The sequence below is a fragment of the Serinus canaria genome, chromosome Z, assembly GCF_022539315.1.
Source record: "Serinus canaria isolate serCan28SL12 chromosome Z, serCan2020, whole genome shotgun sequence".
In the NCBI taxonomy this organism is placed as follows: Eukaryota; Metazoa; Chordata; class Aves; order Passeriformes; family Fringillidae; genus Serinus; species Serinus canaria.
The window spans coordinates 37,414,462-37,431,837 of record NC_066343.1 but is presented as its reverse complement, the minus strand read 5'-3'; the positions used below and the strand labels follow the sequence as shown (position 1 = coordinate 37,431,837).

At 37.0% G+C, this 17,376-nt stretch overlaps 2 protein-coding genes across 7 annotated transcripts in view; both read left to right on the top strand.

Annotated features, from left to right (window-relative positions):
• AOPEP (aminopeptidase O (putative)) overlaps window positions 1-17,376 on the top strand; it is a 579,142-nt gene that overhangs the window by 502,995 nt on the left and 58,771 nt on the right. The gene's annotated exons all lie outside the window — the stretch shown is intronic.
• Window positions 1-17,376, top strand: part of LOC103822940 (DNA excision repair protein ERCC-6-like 2) — a 41,780-nt gene that overhangs the window by 9,140 nt on the left and 15,264 nt on the right. For all 6 annotated transcript variants that reach the window (XR_007780447.1, XM_050986947.1, XM_050986946.1 and 3 more), the window contains exons 3-10: window positions 244-363; window positions 1,839-2,032; window positions 4,607-4,768; window positions 5,944-6,151; window positions 7,567-7,707; window positions 9,239-9,352; window positions 10,769-10,888; window positions 16,920-16,991. Coding sequence is in view for 5 of the 6 variants with exons in the window: in XM_050986947.1 (XP_050842904.1) it covers window positions 244-363; window positions 1,839-2,032; window positions 4,607-4,768; window positions 5,944-6,151; window positions 7,567-7,707; window positions 9,239-9,352; window positions 10,769-10,888; window positions 16,920-16,991 (1,131 nt within the window). In the remaining variant the exon portion in view is untranslated. The remainder of the gene's footprint in view (window positions 1-243; window positions 364-1,838; window positions 2,033-4,606; window positions 4,769-5,943; window positions 6,152-7,566; window positions 7,708-9,238; window positions 9,353-10,768; window positions 10,889-16,919; window positions 16,992-17,376) is intronic.

Sequence of the window (17,376 nt, the reverse complement as noted above, 5' to 3'; positions counted from 1 at the left end):
CTTATCATCAGTTCAAGGAGTTCTTGGGAATCCAAAGGAGGGAGGGGTCCCATTTTAAAACCAGATTTATTTAAAGCAAATAAACATCCCCTGCCTGCATCCCCCAGAAAAAATCTTCCCTCCCACCAAACCAAACCACCTTCCAGAGTCCTGTCCGAGATTTTGTCCTAAATGTTTATTTTTTGTGGAATGCCTTCAATTTCTTATTATACATGGTTACTGAGAATTGTTTTCTTTCTCAAGGTCATTTCATTTTTGGCTGCAGTGTTGCACAAAAAGGGAACACGCGAGGATATTGAAAATAATATGCCGGAGTTTTTACTGCGGACAATGAAAAAGGGCTCAGATTGTAACCCCAAGAAGGTACAACTTTTAGTGATTTAAGGATTTAGTGATTTTTAAGGATTTGATGAAAGTCAATACTTGAATTTGTTTGTTTGTTTGTTGTAGGAGTTTATGTACATTAATTTTTAAAATTCAGCTGCTGAAGTAGGACCTGCCTTGTAGTGTTTGAGAAGCCTTCCTAGTAGTGTTTGAGAAGCCTTCAGTTTTCCAGACTATCAAAGTGCCCTCTCTCTCTAGTTGTTATTGTCTAATCTGTTACTACTGTTCAATTGCACGAATGGAAAACATTTTGAGGTGTCTGGGTTAGATTTGTGGCGAGAGTACATTGAAAAGTCCATGTCAATGAGTAGAAAATTAGTGTTATGTGATGAGATTTTTAAAGTAAAAAAAGCATGTGTACCTAGAATAACAGGTTATTTAATTAACACAGATCGATATATTTGGAAAGTGTATTGCTAATAGCCTTGTGATATCCTGTGTTTTCTTGATTGGCTGTCGTAATATTGGAAATAAGTCTGGCTGATAATCTAGGTAATAAAATACAGTGACAGCAAATAAAAGATAGATGTAAAAGTTCTGTGTGAATAAGATAAATCTGAAGATCTTTTTAATTTTACCCATTACAGAAACCATGTGATTTCTATTTTCCATTGTTATTTTTATTTTGCTACAATACTTAGAGAATTTGACTGGCATAATGGGTCATGTGGCTGTAGCTCTGTGAATAATAGATACATGCTCCTCAGGAAATATAGACTGAGAGGAAGGGGTAAAGGGAGGGCACTTCACATGCAAAGAAACAGGAATGGCTCTGACTCTCACTATACGTGAGGGAAGAATGTCACCTTGAGGACATTTAATGTTGAAAGAGGTCACAGAGAGGTTGTAAACCCCATCCATCCTTATGGGGTTTTGAAGACCTCACTTGGCTAAGCCTGGGTTTGAAGTCAGTGTTGCCACTGCTTTGACTACAGTTCGACTGAAAATGTCCCAAGGTCACTTCCTACCTCTTTGATTTTATTACACTAAGTGAATTGTGTGAGCTGTCCTAATTTTTTTAACTCTTTTCTGGGCTATCTGTTTTCAAGTCACATACTGGCTAGACTTATAGATTTGAGGAAGCTGCTTACCCTCTTCATCCTTTTATTTTCTCCATTTGTAAAACATATTATGGTATACGGATGCTATGACAATGCAAAATGATAGTGTTTCACATCTTACTGCATTTGTTAAGAGTATAATTTAAGTAAGTAGTGCTTTTTAGTATTTAATTTTGGTATGACAGTATTTTTCTGCTGTGTTATATACATACTCAGGGTAAACTGATTACTTTTGAATTTATATTAACTTTTGATATTTCCCATACATCCTTTGAAATGGCAGAATTAAACAGACTGCTCAGAGCAGTAAAATAGTCAAGAGCTTGACTCACTTATTGAGAAATGCTATGTTGTAGTTTTTCTAGTGATACTGTGATTTATATTTGTTTTCAGACTTTCCTCATAGTGGCCCCTCTTTCAGTGCTGTACAACTGGAAGGATGAGTTAGACACATGGGGATACTTTAAAGTCGCTGTCTTACATGGCAGTAAAAAAGATGATGACATGAGTCGCATCAAGCAAGGGAAATTTGAAGTTGCTCTTACTACATATGAGATACTTCGCCTGTATTTGGATGAATTTAACAGGTAATAGTTTTAATATTTTTTGTACACCTCGAATTTTAACTGTCTAATTGTGCATTGTTCTTTTCAAGAACTTTTTTCCGTACAATGTATTTGCTGTTAAATCCCTTGACTCACCGTGTGGCAGAGAAGAATCCCTGTACTATTGTATTTAACCTGTACAGTTCTGGCGGGTTGACCTTGGCTGGACACCAGGTGCTCACCAAGCCACTCTATCAGTCCCTTCCCAGCTGGACAGGGAAGAGAAATTAAGATAAAAACCAGCTCTTTAGGTGAGATAAGGCAGTTTAAAGCAAAAGCAAAAGTTTAGGCATGCACAAACAAAGAGGTGGAAGAAAAGGTTTATTTTCTGCTTCCCATGAGCTAGCAGTATTGAGCCACTTCCCAAGAAATGGTGCTTCCACACACGTGGCAGTTGGTCTGAAAGGCAAACATCGTAAATAACAAATGCCCCATTCCTCCTCCTTTCCGTAGCTTTTATATCTGAGCTGATACCATATGGGACAAGTTACCCCTTTGGTCAGTTTGGGTCAGCTGGCCAAGTTTTGTCCCCTCCAGGATCTTACCCATTCCCAGTCTACTGATGTGGGGGTAATGTTGAGAGACAGTGCTAATGCTCTGCCAGCACTGCTCAGCAGAAGCCAAACCACTGGTGTATTAACAACACCTTTCCAACTACCCACAGACCAGTGAGAGCTGCTGTGGGAAAATTAACTCCATCTCAGCCAGACTCAATACAACTGTCACTTGGTAGCAGCAAGTGTTTGAATAGTTCCCATAAAACCGGTCTTTGCTGGTAGCACAGTTATGAAATGTTCTCTGAAAGATGCAGGAATTGCCTGCCTGAAACCTGATGACTGCAAAAAGATACATAGAAGGTATTTCTGTCTGTCTGTATAAGGAGAGCAATCACCTGGAATTTTTAGCAAATGCTCAAAAAGGTATTTTCCTTGTTATTTGCTCTTTTCACCAGCTTGACGAGTTCAAGCTAAAAGCTTTGAGATTTAAACCCACACATACCTCATCCAATCCTAAAGGTCCTTTTCCCCTGTGTCATCTTGGAAGTAGTGTACAAATTGTGTCAATGGCTGGTGGTAGCAGCCTGCCCTCAGCAGCTGATATAAGTGGATCTGCAGATCTTGGCATTTCAGGTGTTGGGAAAGGTCCAGGCCCCAGAGAGTACCTTAGTTGTATGGAGATCTGTCAGCAAAACTGTCAGATTGTCATTTCTATGCTCAGGTCTGAAGTACAGAGAGTAGAGAAGTACAGATAGAAAAGTAAAGTAGTTTTGTTTTCGACTATATGTGTTCTTTCTGAGGAGCTCTTCATGCTTCATCATGGAATAGACTGTGGTCAGGAAATAGGTGCATATGTGGAGCAGATCTAATGTGACTGCCTGCAAATACATTTCTTCAGCACGCTTCAAACTGTTTCTGCAGAGGATGTAACTGGATGGGCCTGTGGTCTCGACACCAGGAGATGCTTTGTGTCTTGCTTCACTACAGTGATGGATTAGCCTCAAAAGCTGCTCTTATGTAATTAGCTGTCAGGAATAAGAATGCATATGCTCAGTTATGCATGTGAATCAGTATGAGAAATTGAAGTGGAAGGAGCTAGATTATGAACATCCATTAGACTTTTCAGGAACTCCAATTTTTAGCATATTTTGGGAATGTAGGAACTTGAGTATGAATGCATGTATTTAGTGATTAGCAAAAATGCCACAAGATCAGCTTTCATTAGTGAACTAAATGCAGTTTGCTCAGGAGACACTCTTGCTACTAAATATCTCTAAATGCATCTGTTTCAGCTTTTTGCAACATATCAGTCTGAATATGGTTATGTTCTGAAATATTCATATGTATAAAGTGAACTCATAAAGTTAGTAAATCTCTTCCTGAGATTTACTAACTCTTCCTGGGACTTGAAGACTTTATTATTATCTCAGTGTACAGGTCATTTGACTCCTAAGTTTTATTCTTGAACTGGCTGCAAAATATCTTTTGGTCACTGCTTATATCTATGTTCCTTGTCATCCCAATCCCAAAATATTAAAATTCCTCTGCTATATTGGTATTTTTTATGTATTCTTGAGTGATACTTTATCGTAGAAAACCATGCAGATTGATATATTTGCAGTTCTCTGATATTTGCCTTGGATAATTTTTGTTGGTAAAATGAAGCATGCCTATGTTAAGTGTATTTCAGTAGTTTACCTTTAGAGACTTAGTTATTTTTTGTAAATTTTAATTATGAGTGGAGTCAATTTTAGTGGGATATGCTGTGTTCATTGGTCCACAGATTGAAAGCTTATTTGTTCACAGAAAGCATTTGATACAGGTAACTAGCTTATTTATTTGACAATGTAGTTTAGCTATTGTGTTCAGCTATGTTAATTCAGTTTACTAAACAAACAATATAAGGAAATGAAGTGATATAACAAAACAGGGAAATCAAAAAGAAATAATGTGTTATAATATAATCACAGCTATTTATGTGGCTGATTTCACTTTTTTTATGTATGTGGGATGATGGGACAGGTAATGTCAATTAATGAAATATTGTTTTGATCTGCAGTATAGAGTGGTCTGCTGTGATAGTGGATGAAGCACATAGAATCAAGAATCCAAAGGCTCAAATAACTCAAGCCATGAAGTCATTAAAATGCCGTGTTCGCATAGGTCTTACTGGAACCATTCTTCAAAACAATATGAAGGAACTTTGGTGTGTTATGGACTGGTAAATAAAATATTTTCTTTTATATTTAAACACCTCTGTGTGTTGACAGTGCAGTGGGGTTGGGGCAGGACTGGATGGTATGGACCCATCTGTGTTGTAAACAAACAGCAAAACACAACTCTCAGTTTCAGAACACCTGCATTTTTTTGGGAATATAACTTACTGGGGGAGGGGAGGTAAGTTCCTGGTATTCTACAGTTATTTAATGCATTTGGAGTTCATCCCAGCTAACTTCTTTGGGGAATTTGGGAAGTAGTTAAAATTATTCTTCCTCCACCTCCCAGATTACTCTTTCTGTTTCTTCCTTTTTTTTTCCTAGGGGCACTCTTTTTTTCTTCTGTCCTTTGTCCAGTAGACAGGGAATCATTACACAACCGTAACCCACATAGTGCCTTTGCTCTGTCCAGTATGTGCAGGTCATTCTAACCTACTTGGAGGATGAAAATTATAATATTTTGCTTTTTTTTCTTGAAATGCCCAAGTGCACATATTTGAAAAGTTACAGCCTTGTCCAGAAAAACTTTTAATGGTCAAGGAGAGGTACAACTGACCATAGATACAAATCTAAATCTCCTGGGAAAACTTTGCAGAGGTAGAACAAAGCAAATATAAGGATATGCAGAACAGAAATAGCAGGAAGAATATTCTAAGCTTAGTGTTGCATCTAGTTCATTAAAACTATGCTGATGTTGTTAGTAAGTTGTTCCAATATGTAATGTTGCCAACAGTTACTAAATTCTTTCTACTACTGGGTTTCTCAAGATTTTATTTAGTTAATTGTAATATGTGCATATTCTGATTTCCTAAAACCAGTAAAAATTGAAAACATGACTGTTTAGCTTCCAGTTTAGGCTCCTCAACACTAGCACCTCTATTTTAGAGCTTCTATGTAATTGTGATTTTTGCTGTTCTGCTAAACTTTTTCTTTTCTTAAGATTGGAACCCTTTTCCTGAGGGGTATGTCTTAGCATTTGAGAATCACAGAAAACAAAGGAAAATAGTATATGTCTTAAAATAGTATATGTTAAAATAGTATATGTTTCTATTTGTACTTAACATTTTTAGTAGTTTATCTAGTGGCTACTTTAAGATATCTTGCTGTTAGTCAGAAAAAAAATTTATGGTATGCTTTAAAACAGTGAATCAATCCCCCATCCCCTTTTGTTTTTTAATAGGGCTGTACCAGGACTTTTAGGTAGCCGAGTACATTTCAAGAAGAAATTTTCTGATCCAGTGGAGCATGGCCAGAGGCACACTGCAACTAAAAGAGAGCTAGCAACAGGTCGTAAGGCCATGGTGAAGCTAGCAAGAATAATGTCTGCCTGGTTTCTGAGACGTACCAAAGCGCTTATCAGTGATCAGTTGCCAAAGAAGGAAGACAGAGTAAGAGTGCCCTCACATTTCAAATACAATGCTAATGAATGTATCTCTTCTTTTTTGTTTTCTTGTTATTTTTTCTCTCTTGCTTCATGTCTGTAGTTTATGGTTCTCTCTTCATCTTTTTAACTTAAGAAGAATCCATAGCCTTGGAAAAAGTGCACTTGAAGTAGTGTGCTTTGTTCATGTAATTACTATGATTGCACATTGAAATGGAGTTAATCAAGCATGAAAATGCTCAGACAGTCTTCTGGCTAGTGATTTACACATCTGTTTTATGTATGGTTTTTGTCCTTATCTCTGCAAGCCCAAAGCAATGCATGTAAATGTCTTGAAATTCTATGCAGAACTTCTGAATTTGCATCTTGAAACTTTGTGTATGGAACAGTATGCTTTTAACTCCTTTGTTTTCATCCAGAAATAAAGGAAAAGTCTCAGACAAACTGATTCTATGATAGGCCTGTAATCCTGTTCATTTGATGCAATTGTAAATATTCCATGAAGTGATAATATTTTATTGATATAGCTAAGAGTTCAGATAAATCTTTTCTTCTGAGTTCACAAATATGTAAGTTTGCATCTGGTTTTGTTTTCAAAATTTGTTGTTTTTTCTTCATCCTTAGTTTATAATAATGTCATCTATGCAGTCTTCTGTAGGAAAGATTAACACAAACATCAGTCAGTCTCCTTTCTGAATCTAGGAGGTTTTATTCTTTTCATTATCTTGTTAATGTGAGTATATGTTCAAGTTACTGCTGTATTATTATAGCTCAGCATGGTGCTGCTGCTATGTGGATAGCATAGGTTAAGGAATGATCTTGGGATTTCTGTCTCCTGCTGCTTAAGACTAAAGATGTCATGGAGATGCCACCCATGGTCTTTCAGAAGAGGGATCAGAGTTTTCGCCATAGCACTTTGTAGATCCTTGCTTTCTCATTGTTTATTCTGTTTGTCCTGCTTGTGGTAGTGCCCTACAACAGCTAATGCCTAAAAACGGGAAAGAAAGAGAAAATTAGGCACCTTGCAAAACAGAGAGAAATCTGTAATTAACATTATGTATTTACTTCTCTCACTTTTCCTTCCTCCTCTTATGCCTTCACAAAAGTCACGTTTAAAGGTTTTGAGCAAAATTAACAACAGGTTCTTGTAGAATGATATTGATATTCTTTCTAGAATTTTGGGGTGGAATAAAATAAGTATGCATGCATTTTTGCTATAGTTTCATGCTCTTTTGGTGTCAAGATCCACATTTTTTTTTTCATTTGGTGGTAGAATAATTTCCTGTAACTATTTGAGCAACTGTAGAATTTATTTCTACTTTATTTTCAGTGATCTGTGATTTGTGTTTTTTGATGCAGTGGTTTGTTGCCTTTTGTTGTATGATGCACATGATAGTGTTTCTTGTGTTTTCTCTTTGGCAGATGGTGTTTTGTTCCCTCACTGAATTCCAGAGAGCTGTGTACCAAGCTGTGCTAGACACAGATGATGTAACTTTGGTGTTAAGAGCAGGAGAGCCCTGTAGCTGCAACAGTGGCCGGAAGAGGAAGAACTGTTGTTACAAAGTAAGAACTTGTCACTGTTCGGATTTTAGCGAATAGTCTTCTGAATTTTTCAGGAAACTCTGCTGATGAAGAGCTGATTGAAATGTTTGCCTAGTTGTAGCTCATCTGTTTGGGACATTCCAGCTGGAAACATGGGGAGCTGCATCATCAGCGTGATAGAGTTAAGCAATTTGGGGTTACTGCAAAGCTGCTTTGCACGCCCTGAACAGGTAGTTGTTCCCTATGCAGTAAATTCTGGATTTTTTGTATTAATAAATGCACCTGTGATTTAGTTGATGCTGGCAAGGGCACTTCATTGAGATGCTCAGTATGTGTCAGGCATGCTGCTCCCAGGTGCCTCAGCCGGTTTGTGCAGGAGCTGTGAATGGGAGGCATGCTGAACTCAGCAGGTTGCCTGGATAGTGCGTTGTGTTGTAACTGCAGTCGTGCCTTTATGTGCGGTTAAACATTCACTTTGCCTTGCTTCATGAGGGGAGAACTGTTAACAGCAGCAGAGCCCAAGTCGAACTTCGTCCATGAGTAAGAGCTTTGCAGATTTCTTTAATCTTCTCTGGACCTCTTTAAACCTTTATCAGTCTAGATAATTTAATTTGTATTTGTTTTGCTTACGTCACTCAGTAGGCTCAGATTAAGCACATCTTTTAAACATTTAGAAGCATATGTCACATGCTTGTTTCTCCTTTTTTATCTCTCTGGCCTGCTCTGATTCTTGTGTAGTGTTTTGAGTTTTTTTTTCCAAATGATGTAGCTTCTTCAGTTTCCAGCATCTTTCTTTATGAGCAATCCCCTTATCAGTTTTGTTTAATATTCCATGGATACTAGACCTCTTTGCAGGCTTTTGTTTCTAATGATGTTTTGTAGAAAAAAAGAAATGCTGGTGGGCTGGATTCGCAAAAGGGCAGTAGGCAGGCCTGCAGATAGTTGAGTGCTGTTTTATTCCAAAGTTAACTCTGAAATTCAGTAACTTGAGAAGGCAAAGGAAAACAAATATTGATCAAGCCAGCCAGCCATAACTAGGAAGATAGCTGGTGTTGTTGCACAGTTGGTGTTGCACTGTAGAATGTCTGAAGCTTGAATTATGCTATTTGAGATATTTGTAAGGCTATAAAGGTTTTTGCTGGAGAGAAAAGTAAAGTTAGCAGTTGAAAGGTAAAAAGTCATTCAAACTGCTTTTTCTTGATTTAATTAGTTATAAAGTTACCATCTTCTTGTTTACTGAAGAATTCTTGGTTATCTCCAGGGGATGTCTGTAGAAGTTATTATTGGAAATGTTTAGCAAGCAATGAACATAGCTGTAAGGTTTTTTTCTTATTGAGAAGATGTTTCTATTAATAAAGTGACAAAGCTGAAGGAATAATGAAACTTGGTTAATTTTTATCAGAAATACAGTATACATCTCTTGGGGATCAATTATAGTATTAAGTTATAGTATTGTTAATGCATTAAACCTGGTAGGAATAGCATCTATTTAAGATTATTACTTATTTTCAGTAGTATTTATGTTTGCATAAACTGTTTTTTTTTTTTGTAGGTAAATGCACATGGTGAAACGATTAAGTCATTGCGCTTCAGTTACCTAATGATCCTGCAGAAGGTTGCAAATCATGCTGCACTGCTGCAGACAGACAACACTAGCAAACTGCAGGTTAGTTTCAGAAGTATCTAAAAAGTGGACTTTTGGAAAATGAATGGGATGAAAACTCTTGAATGAAAATTGCTGCTGGCCTCCTTATAAGTCTTAACTAACTGCAATTAAGATATTTTGTGAAATTCCTTTTCCATTGAGTCATACAGAACTTATAAAGATGTTATACAAAGCAACATGTTCATTTAGTTGATTCATTTCGGAAAGTAAGGGTTTTAAAACATCGAAGAGGTTAGGAGGGAGAGTAATTTTTAAGGATTTCTAAAAGTGCCATTTTTGTTACATTTATGAGGAGTGCCTATAAGAGGAATTTCTTTGGGCAAATAAATAATAGATAATTAGAATGGGTTTTTTTTCTAGTGCTTTATGTTAAGAGCTGGGTTTGTTTAAATAATGAGAAACATGTTTTAAAAGAAATTGGTCAATGAAAGATCAATATCAGCTTATCTTGTTACCATGGCAAGCAACAAGACCCACACATGGCAGTTTCAGAAATGCTTTTTTGTGAGCCTTAAGATCCAGGAATGAGGAAAGGGATTTAGGGACATTACAACTTTTTTTTAGAATCAAGGAAGAGAAATCAGAATGTCCTAGTTAATTTTGAGAGTTTGTTCCATTAAAGCAGTTTTGCTTTTTCATAAATGTTACTTTTAGGGTCCAGCGCATTACACAAAACATATACCCAGATGGTTTTAGTGGACTTTTTTGTGTGTTGTATATGTAGTTTTTGTTGTAATAACATCTGATATTCAAATAACCTCTGAAATAACAGAATACAAGTATTTTGTGACTTACAGTCTTCTGCATCATGCATAATTATTAATTTTACCAACATCTACTAAAGAAACTAATACTTCATAGTGTTTCTTACCTTGATCATTGAACGCCCTTATGTGTGTTATTCTTAGGTGAGAGATGTGATCTTTTCTTTCTCTCTGGAAAAGTGGACCTAAAGTGAGAAGTCATGTTTAAGTTCAGACCTAAATTTAGCAATGGAGCTTTATGTGACTTTTGACCACCTTAAGTCTGTTTCCTGTACAGTTTTTGTTGTGGAACAATATGTAATTCCCATACTGGCTTGTTACCTGAGAGAGTAGAGAAATGTTTGTGCATAACCCTTGGGTAATGCAAACGTCAAAGCAGGAGAATTTTTGAAACTGACAGTTCTGGCCAGGAGAAGAAATTCTGAACATGATTCATAATTTCAGATTAAGAATCTCTTTTGGTTTTAAATGAAACAAAGCAAAACACACAGGATATGTTTTATTCAGCAGTTTTGTAGTGAACTAAATTAAAAACCACATAACTCTGCTTGAGATGCTTCGGCAGATCATGTTGCAACTTGTTTAACTCCTTGGATGGCTTAATATAGCTCTGATTTTTAACACCTGTTCAATCTTTCTGCTTTTCTTCCAGGAAGCGCATATCAAACGAGTTTGCAGCCAGGTATTTTCCAGTTTTCCAGATTTTGTGCAGTTAAGCAAAGATGCAGCCTTTGAAACTATTTCAGATCCAAAATATAGTGGAAAAATGAAGGTAAACCCCTTCCTTAGAAGAAAAATAAATTTTATTAGTAGTAATAGATTTGGCCTATATTATATGGATATAAGAAAACACACACATAATAGTTTTGGGGTTTTAATAATTCTTTTTATTGTTCATCATACAACAACAGGAATCTCCTATCATGGATTTGTCCGGGCAAAGACTGGATGAGAGTAATCTGTGATGCTAAAATTTTTTATGATTTTAACTTCACATGTTTGGTTGTGGGTATGGAAATGACCCTTGTAGTGAGCAGAACTATTGTTGCATGAAACCATGGATTCTGGTGATGGGGCAAAGAAAAGGAAGCAAAACAAAATCAATATGGGCTTAATGATTTGTGCACAGCTTCAATTTTGTGTGTAGCTCCAATCTCCCCTCTCATAAGGCAGATGTTAGACTTTGGAAAGGTTCAGAGGACAGTTCAGAGAAGGGCCACAAGTGTAATTAGTAACTCTGTCAGAAGCAGCCAAGTAGGCTGGGACCCTCCAGACTGTAAAGAATGTCTTAGGGTAAATGTTAGTGGGATGTACATAATTGTGAATAGCATAGAAGTGGTGAAAATGTACTGAGTGCTTACTGATTTCTTGAACCCTTTGGACATTAAATGAAAATAATAGTAGTCATGCTGAAGATCACCAAAATAAATGTGTCTAGTATGAAACTGTGAAATCCCTCATGTCAGAAACTGTCTTTGCCTGGTTTCAGAGAGGAGCAAAAGATGATGTAATGACATATAGTGTAGATTATTATGATGTTGTTTAATGTAGATGAAAAATGTGTCTAATATAACTAATTAAAAGAAAACCATACTAGTTTTAGTAGTACTCTGGAGCTGTGAGTGACTGGGAGGGTTAGAAGCTATGCAGAATTTTGGCTGTCTGTAAACCTGGATATTAACATTTTCTTCTTGGTACTGGTGGCAGTGGGAAGACTATGTTGCTGTAGCAGGAATGGCTGTTATCACTTTACTGATTTGTTATTATATAACAACATCTTTCTTTATTGTTAATACATATGTATGAAATGCCTGCATATTAACTTTGTTGTCTACACTTGATTATTTTGAGAAGGTGAGTTTAGCTGTTAAATTAATACATAGCTTTAAAAACCAAATCCATCATCTTCAGGAGTTGAAGAATTGCTTATGAAGCAGTTCTGTTATTGATTATTTTACCATGACTTTATTCATGTTCCTATTTTACATTTTTGTTATTATTTTATTATATTTATTTTTTTTTCTATTGCATTCTCCTGAAAAAGCTGGCAGGCCATGGCTTGGACTTTTGTACACCCTTTGCCAAATTTAAAACTAGCTGGGTAGCTGAACCTAGAGAGTGGTGATGGGTGATGCCACATCCAGTTGACATCCAGTCATTTGTGGTGTCTCCCAGGGTTCAGTTTTGAGGCCAGTCCTGTTCAACATCTTTACTGATGATCTGGATGAGGGGATCAAGTGCACTCTCAGTAGGTTTGTAAACTTACGATGGGTGGGATTGTTGGTTTGCTGAAGGTTAAGAAGGTTCTTCAGAGGGATCAGTGGGCTGAGTTCAATGGTATGAGGTTCAGCAAGACCCATACCAGGTCCTGCATTTCACCACAACACCCCCCTGCAGTACTATTGCAGGCTGGGATAGAGTGGCTGGAAAGCTGCCAGGTGAGAAAGTACACGGAGGTGCTGGTCAGCAGTGGCTGGACATGAGACAGCAGTTTGCCCAGGTGACCAGGAAGACCATTGGCATCTTAGCTTGTATCAAATTCCGTGTCCGGCAGGATCAGGGAGGTGATTCTTCTCCTGTGCTTGGCATTAGTGAGGCCACACCTTGAGCACTGCCAGTTCTGGGCCCCTCTGGGCAAGAAGGACACTGAGATGCTGCTGGAGAAAGTTCAGAGAAGGGCAAAGGATCTGGTGAAGGATTTGGAGTGTCAGGTTTATGAGGAGCAGCTGAGAGAGCTGGGATTTGTTTAGCCTGGAAAAAAGGTCTCCCCTGAGCCTCCTTACTACTCTGAAATGAGGTTGTGGTAAGATGCCGTCCTGATTCTGGCCAGAGTTAATCTTGAGCAGTAGCTGTGAGGGGGTGGTGCCTGAAGTGGTGTAGGTGTGGCCAAAGGGTTATTCTGTACAGCCCAGAAAGCAAAAGGTGTCCTGCAATGCATCAAAGGAGGTGTGGCCAGCAGGGCAAGAGAGCTGATTTTCCTCTTCTGCTCCACTCATGCAGTGTACTGTATCCAGCTTTCTCAGCACAAAAAGTATATGTTGGAACAAGTCCAGAGGGGCCATGAAGATTATTAGATGGGTGGAACACCTCTTCTATGAGGAAAGGCTGAGGGAATTGAGGGTGCTGAGTCTGGAGAAGAGAAGGCTCTTGAGGAATCTCATTACTGCCTTTCACCAGTGAGGGAAATCTAAAGAAATCTAAAATGGGAGGGGAACTTTTTACAGTGATAACAGTGAAAAGGGATAATGGCTTCAAAATGAAAGAGAGTAAGTTTAGATTGGATAATAGAAAGAAATTCTTCACTTTGAGGGTAGTGAGGCACTAGAGCAGGTTGTCTGTGAAAGCTGTGTATGCCCTGTCCCTGGAAGTGTTCAAGGCCAGTTAGGACAGGATTGTGAATCTACTAGGTGTCATCTCTGCCCAGGGTGGCATGGTTTGAGATGAAATAATCTTTTACCCAAACAGTTGTATGATTCGGTGCTCTTTGTGCCTGGAAGGTAGATAATAGGTTATATTATTGAAAATAAGCTGGGTTTTGGGTCCATTAATTTTTAACTTCATGCTGCCAAAAACTGGTTCATACCTTTTTGGTGTGGGTGACTTGCTTTATTTTTTTTCTAAATTATAGAATGGAATCATATTTGTGATGATTCTGCATTTTATACTGTGAAAGCAGAATCATTCAGGAAGTATGTGATTTAGAAAGTTGTCGTACTATAAGAAAGTAATCACAGAGGGGTCAGCTGGTACTAGAGCTTGGAAATAGCTTTATAAATTTAACATGTTTATTTGAAAATAACTGAGACAAATGATAGTAAAATGTTTTTAATAACCTTGTTGCACTGTAGTAGTTTGCATTTTCTAAATAAATAAATTGGTAATTAATTTAATAAATAAACTCTAGAAACTAAGTGACATTCTTTTGTTACATTCATCTGGTAGTGTAGACTGAATAAGCATTACTGTATGTTTTAACTTAAAATTCATAGATTACACAGAAATTTTGGTACGGGTGATTATTCTTTTGTAGATAAGCATAGTTGCAAAGTAATAGTTTGGAGCATTTTTAAAAAATGCATTAAGGGAAGGGGGAAAGGCTGTGATTTTTTTTTTTTTTTAATGAAGTTTATTAGCTAAGCAGCTGTAACTGTTTTGCAGAGTTGAAAAGGTTCCATCTGTTCAGTCTATCTATTCTCCGACCAAACAGAGATAAAACACACAGGGAAACATTCTGTTATGGGATATGAATTACCTCCACCAGTAAAACTAGATTTGCTTGTAGGCTAGGGTTAAAGAGTGGCCTGTATGTAGTGTTTGTGTCCTACCTGTTGCTGTGAGTTATCTGTGTTTTGCAAGCTGTAGCATAAACACACCACCCCAGGTTTTCTGTTCTGAATTTTGAATTACAACAAGAGCCTGGAAAAACCAGTCCCTACAATCCAAACGTACAACATCTATAATCATTGTGTACCTAATATGGTATAACAAGGACACTAATATATCTGTGTTACAGTGGGAGGTGGGTAATATGGAGTGGTTAAAAGCTTCAGCTTTTTTATGTGAAATTATCCCCTCCTTTTCACTTCAGAAATGTACATTCACTGCCGAATGTACAGTTTGCAAGCTTTGCTGACATGTCTTATCACAAAGTAAATTTCATGCTTGGATCTTTAAATAGAAGTAGTTGAATCTATGAGAATTGAGTGAAAGGAGTGTCCTGCTTTGTTTGGAAACCGCTGTTTTTCTGTCATGCTGTTGTAAAATAGTGGGGACCTGCAAAGTTTAAAGACAAATAGGTCATTGCTTTTGAAACACAGTGATTTCAGATTGTCCACATGGAAGTATTGGAGACTGCTTGGAAAAGAAGATGAGTGAGGGTAGCTTTACAATCCTGCAGTAATTCTCATTCAGACTACCTTGTTTGATTATTTCTACAGTTTTGTTAAAATTGTCTCTCAGAGATACTATAAGCTTTCTAGGTGTAAAGGGTTAATAAATGTCTGGGCAGTTGAAATATTTTTTAAGATTTATTTTTTTTAACTGCTTACATTTCCACAGAGAGACATTTGTGGGGTTTTGGATTACTGTTCTCAATACAAATCGCTTGATTTAATTATTTTTGCTTGGGATATCATCATTCAGTAGGAAAATTGAAGTCTATTGGAGCACTTTGCAAGAAATGTTCACCTCTACCATGAAATATAACCCTGACCCAGTCAGGGCTGGCTTTGAAGGTTTAAAAAATACTGTAGAAAAAAGTTCTCAAAAGCAAGAGGTAAAATTTCATCACATACAGATGACTCACAATGTATGGCAATGGGGAGATGTATGTTTAAATCCGTATGGACTCTTACAAAGAACATGTGACTTCTGCTTGAGTATGATCAAGTGTTTCTGTTTGGGCTAAAAACATACAGGATAATATTCTGGTGAGCAAGTGTAGAATTTACTTTTCTTTGTTGCAAAAACATCATTACTTTTCCCTGTTACAGTTGTTTCTTACTCCAGAATACCTAAATTCCCAAAGGGGTTGAAATGGATCCGTTTCATTTAAGTGAATTGCATGGATTTATTTTTGTATTCTCCTATAGGAAATTCACTATTTGACCTGTACTTTAATAATAACAACAATAACACAGAAGCCAATTCCTTCTAGTTTAAAAAAAAGTCACTTCTGTTTCTTTTCTTAATGTAGCTAAATAAAATGCAAATGTGAGTAGTATAGCTCCTGCTAAATGGCCTGTTATGTGTTTTTTTCCCCAGTAAAATATGTGTTCATGTACAATGAAATGAGGCCAAAAATATCTGTCATTTGTACCTTGTTTTCACTTGTAACAAGCTGGCTAACATTTACTGAGAAGCTCATAAGTGAAATATAATTACTATTTTATGTTCTACATATTGTCCAAAATTGAAACGTTAATACAAACATTCATCATTATTTGATTGTCAAAGATTTGTTAGGCTTTGTAAATAATTAGTGAAATAATTCTTGATTAACAGTTTATCTGTTTATCAGTGAATAAATACACTTTCAAAAATATTTATTGCGCAGCGGAAAAAAGCTACAGTCATGATACAGAAAATTCCTCCTTTCCCATTGTGTATGGCTTCAGCACAGTGCTCTGGAGCTGCCATTGCCAGATGTGGACATGGTTCTTTTGAAAATAACAGTATCACTATTATACACAAGGCTCTGGATTATTTGCTTCCCCACCAGAAGAACATTGTGTGTGGGCGGATTATTGGCATTTCAAGGTCTGTGCAGAGTCTGGGAAGCTGGATCCTACTGTAAACAGAGCAACAGATGAGAGTGGGAGCAGGGAGGGGCATACATCTCACTGATTATTTTAAGAAGACAAGTTCCAAGAAGCTCTGAACTCAGATGTAGGACAGAAAGTTTAAACAGACCTTGGAGTTTTCAGGATAAATGTGTGCATTATTTAAATGAAAAAACTCAGAATCTGAGCTAGTGTGTGACACAAGTAGCTTTTTGTTGCAGTCTATGCACTGACACAAGTAGCTTCCTCCTAATGGTCTGATTACCTTTTCACAGTAGGATTTCCATGTACATCATTGAAAAATACAAAGTTCCAGCATCTCCATTACCTCTGGCCCATTTATTATGTTAGGAATGATTTTTGTTTTGGCTCTACTTGGCTTTGCAAATTAAGTGCAGTGTAGCCTGTTTCAAGGTTGAAAACATGAGTTAAGTGTGTGTAAGAGAGCCTGATAAAAATTTATATAAAAATTTAGATTTTAGATAAAGCTGTCTTCCTTTTTCTGCTGTGTTTCCTTTACAGGTCCTTCAGCAGCTTTTAAATCACTTCCAAAAAAATAAGGATAAAGTTCTTCTTTTCTCCTTTTCCACAAGGGTGAGCTCCGTGTGATTTTTATCAATTAACTGCAGAAGCTCTGAAGTGTGAATCTGAAAGTTGACACCTTGTCAACCACATTTCCTTACTGCTTCTACTGTTAGGAGTAATTACAAGGACAGTGTAGCATGCTCCACAAGCATATTAAAACCTTATGTCACCTCATGATTAAAATGATGATAACAAGTGTAACACTCTTCTGCTGTCCCTAGAGCTTTTTGAAATAGTTGTATTACTTCAGGTGCAAATAGCTAAGTTCAGCTGGTATGTCTTGAGTTAGAGCACTGTCATAGCTGAGTATGACTGCCATATCATAAAACCTATGTGTTAGCACTGAAAGTTGTTTCCTCATTCTGCTGACTTTTCATCAGCAGCAATGATACTT